The 11,258-nt window shown below is 39.3% G+C and overlaps 1 protein-coding gene across 1 annotated transcript; it reads right to left on the bottom strand.

Moving 5' to 3' along the window:
* Positions 1-5,342: 5,342 nt before the first annotated feature.
* Positions 5,343-9,422, bottom strand: rom1a (retinal outer segment membrane protein 1a). The gene is made up of 4 exons (XM_036580971.1): positions 9,273-9,422; positions 7,052-7,482; positions 6,011-6,257; positions 5,343-5,588 (listed from the first exon to the last, which is right to left on the bottom strand). Exons 1-4 carry the CDS (start codon positions 9,420-9,422, stop codon positions 5,343-5,345), a joined length of 1,074 nt encoding a protein of 357 aa, XP_036436864.1.
* Between the last annotated feature and the right edge of the window lie 1,836 nt (positions 9,423-11,258).

An 11,258-nucleotide genomic window follows, 5' to 3' on the forward strand; every position in this document is an offset into this window, starting at 1 on the left:
GAACACCCAGAACTGGTTTCTCTTGCTTTCTAGTTTTGAAATGACAGCCAAGAGAGTTTGTTTTGTCGCCTACTCAGACATGTAGTGCACTGGCTGTGATAGCGGGTGGTTAGCTGTCATTGGCATAGACATATAGGCATATCTAAAGTGAAAGATAGTGATTTAAAGGGGAATTCCACCTATTTTTTTAAATGTGTGCATAATAAGCGCAGCTGCGAAAGGATCTGTTCTCGAGATACTTTCTGAATCAGAGTTCTTCACAGTAGTGGCGATAGGAACCAGACGTCTGATGAGTTTAATGCCCCTAAAAGCTAAGTTACCGTAGTTGTTGGTGTAGCATATTTTTAAACTCCATTGTAGTTAAGATGTGTACGTGCAGGTTGTTGTAAGGCATATAACCCAGAGAAAATATATTTTTTCAGTAAATAAAATGGCTTAAATTGTGTTGTAGACATTGTAAACCTTCTCATACCACCACTGTAAAGAAATCTCAACAGTGAACCATCTCCCATCACAACACTGAATGTCTTTCTCAGTGATTGAACTTTAAAGGAATTTTGGAAAATTTATGCGTGATGACGTTTAAAATGATGACGCTATGTTTTTTTTTTCTTTCTGGCTGCGTCCAAAACCGTATCACACCATGTAGTATGTCTAAATAGTTAAGTTAGCAATAAATATGTGATTTTCAGTCGTCATCATGCCAATATTAGGAACTCTGGGTCTAGTTTCTGTCTATAAAAAATGAATAGCCAGAAATGTCCCAAAACAGATACGGTACAGTTGGCGGTATGTCACTGCATCCTCTGAATTACAAGGTTAAGGAGTCCAAATATGAACATTGCTACATGCAAGCTAACGCTGCTGCTCATTGAACTGACATCGTAAGACTGGCAACCTCACAAAAGTACCTCATGCAAACCAGTAACTTTGTCAAATGTGGTAGTTAAGTTGCTTTGGCAGCCGTAGGTTACAGTTTGAGTAGCTGGTGTTGGTATACAATAGTGTAGACTTACTTTCATTGGATCAGTAGCACGATTAGATGTTGCATGACACACCACCGCATTACACACCACCAAACAAAGAATTAAAAAAATACATATTGTATAATGAAGTCAGGAACTAATTGTATGGTAAAGCGAGGTCACGGGCTCTAATTAATTCTGGATCATAAACAACACTCATTGAGGCTCATGTTCAGCTTCTCCAGAGCATCCTTTTCTATTAGCAGTGCAATTCTATGGAGAATTTACAGACTGTGTGTGCACAATTTACAATTCACTCAGCAATTAGTGCTCTTTGAAGTAGCCGAATTCACTGATTAGAATGGGCGTCTGGATATTTTAGAACAGTATATGTTGTCGCCTATCTAAAAATGTAGTTCATAAGCTGTGATAATGGTAGTTAGCTGTCATGACAGAGGTGGGCTTACAGAAAATGTGTTTTTCTGATATCTTGAATTATGCCAATTTTTGTGCTGGCTGCTAGCTGGAGTGAAGTGTCACTTTCAGGGATGCGCAGTCTCAGATTTTTGCTTTTTACACTCGGTTGGCAGTAAACCAGTTTATAATTTGTATTTTGGCTAATCTGTCTGCGGTTTTATGATGTAAATAATGACGTGAGCCAGGGACTTGCACTGTTACTGATACTCTTCTACCAAAATGTTGTATACCATGTTGCATCACAACACCAAATGTCTTTAACAGTGATTGAACCTTGAGGACATTTTGGAAAGTTGATGTGTGGTGACGTTTAAAGTGATGATGCTAGGTTTTTTTTCCACGACAGTTTTTTCTGGCTGCTTCCAAATGTGTAGAAGTGAGTTCCCTGTAGAGGACGTGTTATTTGTTTAATTTAACCAGGGATACCGAGACTTTTGCATACTACTGAATATGTAAAGGTTAAATAAATATAAATGAAGTTTTCAAAATGAATTCTCTAAAAAATGTTTGTGTGCAAACTGCACGTGGTGTCATTATAAAAGACTTTGCCGTTGGTCTGGTAGATTTCACACAAGTAGTAATCAGGGGATAGAGGGTAGTGATGGGGAGTCTATTCCAAAACAGTCGATTCTTCACCTCCAGGGCATCTGGGAGTTGGGTCAACTCTTGGCTTTTGACTCTGAGTCGAAATGCTCAAAGTCGACTTTCTCAACTCTCTTGACTCCATCATTGGCTCAAGGGACATTTTGACCAAAGTGTGTGTTAAGTTTGAGTAGCACAGGTTTGTTTACCGGCTTGATGATGTGCTTACACTGCTGACCACCCACTGACCAAAATGTTTTCAATATGTTTGCTTCTACACTGTAGCGCTCTTCACCGAACTCTGCTGTGGAAAACCAAACTCTTCATTTTCTCCAGGAGTAGGGCTGCAAAAAAACAGCATTTAAAATGTTACAAAGAACAAAATCAGAAAACGAAAGTTCAATACTTTTCACAGAACGTTGTGGAAAATAAAGCTGAAATTGGCTTTTTTGCCATCTTCTTGCTCAAATTTTCCATTCACTTCATGTGGTACTGCAGTTACGTTTATGTGCTTGTACACCGTTTAAGGAAACTACTGCATCACTTAAGGAGCTTAAATCTGGTTAACTGGCTACTAATGGTTTATTCTCATAAAATTGTGACTACAGTAATGATTTTCTCAGTGTATCTCTTTTGAGTTTCCTCTCAAGGTCACTTCAGCAAAATGTGTGAAATTATGTGAATTCGGATGTGCGTGTGGGAATTAGCTCTAATCTTTTGCAAACTACATGATATTACTTGGAATAATCTATGAATTTTCATCATATCACTGTAATCTGTGGCTTCGTACACAAAATGGGTAAACTACGTTTAGGATGGTTTATTATTCGCTATGCCCTTTTATCACTGGCTCTGCACTAAGAGGAGCCGAGGAGCCATCCTTCCATTCCAGCAGCAGAAGTAGAGAGTCAGAGTTGACTCCAGAAAACCAAGAGTTGTGTATCACTAGGTGAAGGTGAAGGATGAAGGTGAGAGCATCATGATATGGGGGTGCTTTTCTGTGATACTGGGGCCATTTCATGCAATCAAACAAGAATGGAGAGATGTACCTAGACATATTACAGGAGAATTTAATCTTGTCCATCAAAAAACTGAATCTGAAAAACGGCTTCAAACATATAGCCAAAATACTGATTTGTGGTGTCTGAATATCTTTTTCCATATCAGTTTAGTTTTTAAATATCTATGTTTAATGTTTATAAAGATATTTTTTCATAATTATAGGTACAAAGTCAATAGAAATTATCTTGTTTTTCCTCATTGTATGTATATAATAGCAGTGTATTGAATATATTTATATATTGATACACATCTGAGACTCTAGCAGAAGCATGCCTGTTGGTGTTGCTGTGTCAGTTTTCTCGTTTGGTTCCTTGAATCTAACAGTTTTAGAGCCCCTGCAGTGTCTGATACTTAAATGTGTTTGATTTTAGCCTAATATTAACAATGTGTCTAGGTACTCGTTACTGAATAATAAGGTTAATTGTTAATTAAAATCAATAACTGAATAAATAGCCTAAAGTTTTAGAGGATGACTATAGCACATAGAAATGCCGAATGTTGACACCCCTGTGTAAATATCAATGTAGTTCATCTAAATAGGTTTTGTCTGGATAAAAGTATTTTTTGTCATTTCATACTCCAACCTTCCTGTGCTGATTTACCTGGCGAGGCCTAATCGGATGCAGTGAGAGTGGAGGTGCTTGGGCAGCAGTTTGCGTATTAAGAGCTTGGATTAGGGTCAGTTTGAAAGGTGTCAGAAACGAGGACATAGATATACAGGCCCTCGCTGTATTACTGACATGATTCATCAATCTCCATAATCCTATTCCAGCCACCCACTGACATTCAGCTGTGTGTATGTGCTTGAGGTGAGAGAAAGTGTGTGTGTGGGTCAGGCCTACTTGCTTAGTGTGTCTGCCTGTGTTCTTCCTCCTGTTCTGTAGTCAGACCCTTCTTGTGTTGTTGTGCATGTGATGGAGAAAGAGAGTGAATGTGTTGGTATGCCTATGAGCTAGTTTGCATGTTGGTGGGTGGGTGGCTGGTGAGCGCACGCTTTACTATCAAAGGCAAAAGTCAAAGAGACAGAGGCAAGTGGGCAATATTTCAACACACATCTATTCGCACAAAATTGCACTACACAACGAAGCAGTTAAAAACTTTAATCTTTATTCAATCCGACTCTTGTACTTTTCCGTAGTTCTGCAGTGCAGTAGGTTTTCTGTGGCTTAGCAGAGCATTGAGCAGGAACTGACTACACCAGCTTTATACATTTACATTGCTGTTATCTTCTTGCATAATGTACAATCATGGTTTGAGCTTTGAAAGTCAAGTTTTCTTGGATGCTTTCTTACATGTTTTTCAGGGTAGGCAGTTGAATAAACATTTGCCTTGGAATGAAGATATTAGTTCCAGTGCTTCAGGTTATAGTTGTATTCCCATTATTTATCGATAAACAACAGTGTAAATCAACAGCGTAAATGAGAAATTTAGAGCAAATTAGTTTAAGAGATGGACGTTGTTTTTTTCACATTGCGTAAAGTGGGCACAGTCCAATAAGGGGGAGTAATCAGGAATCATCATGCAGCTCATACAGCATTGACACAATTTGGAAAAATGCAGCAGGAAGACTGCAGTTTGAAACTCCAAAAGACAATCCTGAATTTGTTGCAGCTGCAGATGAATTATTAAGGGCCTTATTGATCGCCAAATGCTGGCGAAACATCGCAGCAGCCTCCTTGGAAACGTAATACTCAAAGGCTTCTTCACCATGTTACTCAAACGCACCCAGAACAGCCTTGTGGCCACATTTTTTTGGGCCGAACTTAGTCATTATAGTGCACTCTATAGCACAGATGATGACATATGACTGAGATGTGACTGCATCTCATGGAACTGGCATGTTTTGATGTTTACATATAATAAAGAGTATTTTAAAGGGAATATTTTGAAAGGTGTGCAATATTAAGGTATGCTGTACAGTGCTACAAAATAGACTTATAAAAGTACCAAACAATTACAAGTGTTCAGATCACAACATCTTGTACTATTTGTGCGCCCATGCTCAGCCAGATATTCAGAGATGATTGAGGTTCTATTACAGCTGCATATAAAAGAACTGGCATGGTCTGACATTTACATAAGGAATAAGGAACATTTTGAAAGAGAAAGATTTCTGGGGGGGAATGAGCTGTTAAAGAACTGTACAGTACTTTGGGATACAAAGTTAAAGAAGATTTACAAAAGTACCAAACAATTATATTGTTCAGATCTTGTGCCATTTTTTTCCTTTATCATTGGGTTAAAATCTGGGGTAGTTTAGGTTGCAGGGGTCGTTGCCCCAGCTGTCCCTGATGTGCCTGCGGCCCCTGCTTCCGCCTTGACCTGCCCATCCTGCACCTGGTTCAGCAGCAGAAGCTTCAGCACTGGGTCCAGGTACTCCATGATGGTCTCAGAGATGCTCTTCTCCAGCAGGTAGCCCTCCGTCTCAATTTCTGTGTTCTCCTGCCCAACCAAGGCCTCCAAGGAGGTCTGCAGATACCTCAGGCTCGCCAATACAGTGCACTATGGAAAAACAGGGAGGTGGAGTCATGGAAATCAGGTAGTATGGGATTGAGAAGGGATTAAAACAATGTGGAGGTGGGTAGGTGATGGAAGATAGTTAGTAGAACAAGGTGGAGACCATTGTACATCAGATCAATTTGTGTAGTAAGTGATATGTAAGTATCTTAATCTTGGGTTTTAGGGTCCCTCAAGTAATTAACAATTAAAATACGATTATGAACATCTTAGAGTATGTTCACAGTTGAATTGACTCTGTTTATTTTCCAGTTAGTACTCACAAAAGTGTCTATTTTTCTCACTTCCATTGATTCTTCAGTTTTCTGGGGCCCTCCATTACTCAGTTGCCAAAACTGCTTTTGAGCCAAACTCAACAAAGTCAATAAAGTAAACACAAACCTCCTTTCTTATCTATGGTTCGATACCTGAAGCACATAGACAGAAAGCACCACAGCCCCAAAGCTGTTCATCAGGCCCATGTAGTAGTTAAGAAGTGCCTCCCGGCATCCGTGGATGAAGATGTTGAGTTCCTCAGTTTGGTGCTCATAGTTGTAGTGGGCAGAGTTGTTGGTGATTTTGTACTGGATGCAGGGTCTGGGGGAACTGGGGTTGCAGCAGCTGAAGGGGACTCCATCCACCAGGTAACGCCCATCCACATTGCTCTTGATACGGCTGAAGGAGACAAAAAAATTAACGTGTCAAGACCTGTTTAGAGCAGATGCCTTTAACTCTGAATGAATTCAATATCCAGTCCCAAAATTTGGTAATCACTGATATCTAAGACGGGTCATACAACATGGTTTTACATTCCATCAGTTCTGGGGGCCCACTGCTTTGCACAGTCTTAAGTTTAGGCCCCCACAGTTACACTCCAGATACAACTCATGAAGGGTTTGATAAGTAGCTGTTGAGTTGGCTGTCTTACATCAACAGCTCAGTTAACCACCAGTGACTACAAAATCCAAGACTGGAATTGGATTCAAGGTCTGGCCTTGAAGCTCTCTGCTCTAAACACATTACCCACAAGAAACTGGTCCTATTTCCTTATGTTGCACTGACCCAGCAACTCTGCAAATCATACCTGACTTCAAGACTTCAAATCCGTATCTTGAATCCAGTTTCTAGCCCTGGTCTCTTCATCACTAATATGTATGACACTAAGTGGCCAATCAGATACATCAACAGTTCAGGAAATTACCAGTGATGATAAAATAAAAGACCAAAAACTGGATTGAAGGTCTAGATTTGAAGACCTCTAAACTATTGTCTTTATTGCCAACCCAATGCAAAAGACAAAAGTAAAGTTCCGGCCACGTTGCTGTGTCACTGAGATTTCTCCACCAAGAAGTCCCATAATGGTCTTAATCTGAGACCAACCTTTAATGATATTAGCTAGAAATTGTAGTATTTGAAGTGAAGCTAGAATGAGACCCTATTCTATCTTCATTTCCCCTAATCTCACTTACTCCTTAACCTCTTTGGAACTGAAATCCAGGTAGCGGTTGCTGATCCACTGCACCTCAAACCAGTCCTTGTAGTCATTGTTGCCGCAGCACTGGAACTCCATCTGCAAGCGGTCGATGGTCTGCTTCTGGAAGCAGCGGCCTGGTGTGTCCGTGTCTTTATAGAATCGGATACCGTTCTTCAAGCCAACCTTCAGCGAGCCCTCCAGGGTGCCCTTCATGGCGTAGCTCAGAATGACACCGATCAGCATGAGGGTGGTGAAGAAGATTGAGCAACAGAAGTAGGGCTTCAGGAAGGTCTTCCAGCGTGGGAAGCGCGTGGCATCCAGTGCATCCTGGCAGATTCGTGTTGCAAAGTAGTTGATACCCATGGCAGCCATCCCTGCTATGATCAGCGTGTTGGGCACAATGTAGATCTCGGTGTTGTCCATTACCTACAGGGCAGATTTTGGGGTTATCATGAATCTGGTACTGGTACTTGCTCTAGTAGATTCTACTTGTGTCATATGATATGGAGCAGCATGTTTTACATTAACAAAACCTAATTTGTTACAGGGCCGATTCAGGATTCCATTTATTATCGCCTTAATAATGTGTGTATATAGCTTTATTTTGTGTGAATGAGTTTTACTAGAATGCCTTTTTACAAGCAAGTGATTGCAGGAAAACTAGAATCTAAGCTCCTTGAAAGCATTTATTGCTGACTGGTTTGCTTTCTCTTCCTATAAGGCCTTATGCTTTTAGCACATCACGCATCCTGCGATTCAGTTCCCTTTTCTTTATTTTAGTGTTTGCTACTATTTTGCACATTTACAACCCAAATGCTTTTGTATTTGCAAAATTTGCAGAAAAAAAGTCAATATTTGCCAACACATGAAAAGTTACAAACAATTAAGGTTAGTTTTAGCAGTCTTTCCTTGTGAGTTTTTTGTTGATCATCACCCTTGCTCATCATACACCCTATGAATTTAGCCAGCCATTTTGCACTATACTGCTAAAACAGCATTCAATGGTCTGTCTCTACCAGAAAGAACTACAGTTTTGAGTTTGGACACATATAATGGCCATTTTAACATTTTGTTCAAACAGATGACCAATCCAATAGAAAAGTAGTTTAATGGGGCAAAGCCAATCCTCTGGGGTTGCTGTAATGGATGAGACAGATTCTTTATTGTGACCTAGATTATGATCCATCCAGGCCATTGGACTACTCATCGAAGAGGACAGCTTCCTAAGCCTATTGTAACCAGCTTAGGTAATATTTATATTCACCTAGGTTAATCCAGTCCAGATATTTCAGTCACTTCTAATTGTTTTCTGGAGTCCTTTGAGGCATATTACACCACGCACTACAGATTAGACAACATAAGCAAATGATGATTGTTAATTAATAAATAGTATTTATTGATTAATAAAGCTGACCATTAACATGCTGTTAAATAAGGCCAATTCTTCTTTGCATATACTCTATTACTCAAAAGTTTAGAATGAATTTTTCCAATAACAGCAGAACAATTTTAAGTTGAATGATGAAGAGAGATTCAGATTATTCTAAAGTGAATATACATATATAAATGTGTATATATGTACAGATATGTGTACATATGTAAATGTGCATTATTGTTCAGCACTTAAAACATCTAAGAATACCTTTTGGTGTCTAGTCTATAACATTTATAGTGATTTTCTAAGTAAAAAATAAGTGAACACGTCTATGGAGTTAAACATATTGGAAAAAAAATCAAAAATAAAATATTGAAAATGTACCATAACTTTTGCACAGGCCACATTTTATGGTTTATTTTTTTTCTCAATATGTTAAATTCAGCAAATAAACAGTAATTTAAATGTGCAGAAGTGTGTTCTCTGTAGAAGATATGTTATCTTATTTTCACTTAGAAAATCATCAAAAAAAATGTAAATTGATCAGTGGCGCCCAAACTTTTGCATATATGTAAATGACTGTAGTATAAAAAGCAAGAAAACGTATTAACATGACAAGTGCTTCCAGACATTTAAACAATTTTGTGACTTCCATTGTGACCAAGGCCTAAGACGTTCCTTCAGTATTTCTTGTCCTAACACTATGTCCTATGCTAGGTTAATAAAATACGTTGCCTTGGTGAAATAAACCTTGTCAAGACAACATGTTTCCACTTTCAAACGGAATAAAAACTCATAAAGAACAGTTTGAAGTGGAGTACAGACTGCCACGCTTAAATACCTCTGCCCTTCTGCGCAGTTCTGTCTTCAGGAAGCAACCAAGGCAGAAGGTGATCGCTCCACCTAAAGTAGCCAGCCAAGATAGCAGCCATAAACCCTGTGCCAACTTCACCCTTTTCTCAAAGGGGAACTTCATCTTAGCCCACACCATGATGACAGCCCAGGAGTGCTAGAATTCAGAGAAGAATGAAAAGAAGACGTCCGTGTCTGAAGAAGAATGCCAGGCAACCGAAACAAAAGGAAATTGTGCCTGAAGGTTAATGAAGATGGAAATGATTGTAGAGGCGATGAGGAACTGGATGATGATTCCGAGTGGTTCTTGAGATGTTTCAAAATGTTGTATTTTGAAAAGAAGAGATCTCCAAAAAGAGAAAAAAAGCTCTTGCTATCCAAAATCCAAGGTTAAATCCTCTTGCGTCTCAGAATATCTGGGTCAGATTGATTTCACCCGAACAGTTCAGCTGTTTTTTGGTCTTGGTCACTTAATCCGTATGTGGTGGTCTGTCCGGGTTTTGGTGTGGTGATCCCCCCAGTTGAGATGCTAAAGATAGCTCAGAGACCACTCAGTGACAGAGAGTGGTACATTTGCACCTCTGCGTCCATGCTTGGGTGAGACACACTGGATTCGGCCAGAGCTGGAGGTCTGGGGCGTCTTACCTGTAATCCTTTACCTATCCTATTACAGCGTCCCTCTCCAATGGGAATCCAGGGATATGTCTGCTCAGCAAAGATTAGAATTGCAGCTGGACATGGAGAGATGTGGCCATATTGCCATAACATGGCAATCATATTCATAAATATTGACCTGTTGGAGATTCTTTGAGACTGCAGACTGTGGCATTTGTTGGGTTGGTGGAGAAGATGCTGAGCTCTCCAGTGAAGATTCCACCATATATGCAAATCACAGTGCAAGTGATCATTTTTTAACAAAACCCATGAAATTATCATAACATATGAGAGCAGGGTTGGATTTAGTGATTCAGGCAAAAGCCAAGAATGGGTCCCCCTGGATGCACATTTCTAGATTGGTTGAGGTTCTGGTTGCACCATCAATACATAATGAAAAAGCTGTCTGACGCCTGAGACATTCTTTTATGATCATTTTGAGATAAAGTTTTTGTATTTTTAACAATCTGTGCTTGAGGGATACATGGGTGTTTGAAGGCAAAATAGTTCCCAAAGAAAACTTTTTTTTCAGATTTAATACTATTTTACCATCGTCAACATTACATAAAAAGCTCAGACACATGTAGGTCCACTGGTGGTTTTAGATAGAAAATAAAATGGCCATATTTGTGTTGTAGATATTGTGAACACTGGCTCCCATCACCACCACTGCAAAGAAATCTGAGACAGTAAGTTCAGATCAGATCAGAACACTCTGAATGACTTTGTTTACATCTTAATTACTTAAGTATACAGAAATTTTGAAAAAGAGTTCCTTTTTAACATCTATCTTACAACCTCTATTTATCCATTAAACAGGCTAGTTTTTACTGTGCCTTTAAGACTGATATATGTAAATGACCTTCGTTCTCATAGGCTGCCCTGTATTGTGCCAAGTACAGAAAGCAGGCAGGACTGAAACACTCCTTACAACTTCAGAGTGAATGGGTGGGGCTAAACTGATAAGGCTGATTAGGTGGATATATGTAAATGTATTGGTTTTTGTGACATTACAAAGCAGTGAACTCAAAACGAGCTGTTTTTCAGCTTAGTTTTCATAAATGGGCTCTATGGAGTGGAGAGCGAATGATACATTTTAAAACTATAATAGCGTTTACATACTACATACTCCTTTATTTCAAAATAGCGAGGAAATTTTGGTTTTCCATGTCATGAACGCTTTATTTTTACAAATTTACAGAAAATCGGGCCTTCTCTACAGATAGCAGAGGGCATTCCCAGATGGACTGAGTAAAAAAAGGGGGGTAAAAACAATAGAAAGTGTAGTTAATCTTGTTTACATGTCCTGCAACAGGCTCAG

Source organism: Colossoma macropomum, unplaced genomic scaffold (genome assembly GCF_904425465.1).
Source record: "Colossoma macropomum unplaced genomic scaffold, Colossoma_macropomum, whole genome shotgun sequence".
NCBI classification, from domain to species: Eukaryota; Metazoa; Chordata; class Actinopteri; order Characiformes; family Serrasalmidae; genus Colossoma; species Colossoma macropomum.

Bases quoted from the DNA above. Each gene is read 5' to 3' on its own strand.
- rom1a (XM_036580971.1), bottom strand. From the start codon at position 9,422: ATGGTGTGGGCTAAGATGAAGTTCCCCTTTGAGAAAAGGGTGAAGTTG. The intron at 7,483-9,272 runs GTATTTAAGCGT...TCTGCCCTGTAG, and splicing joins AACTGCGCAGAAGGGCAGAG to GTAATGGACAACACCGAGAT. The intron at 5,589-6,010 runs GTATCGAACCAT...GTTTTTCCATAG, and splicing joins TTTCTGTCTATGTGCTTCAG to TGCACTGTATTGGCGAGCCT.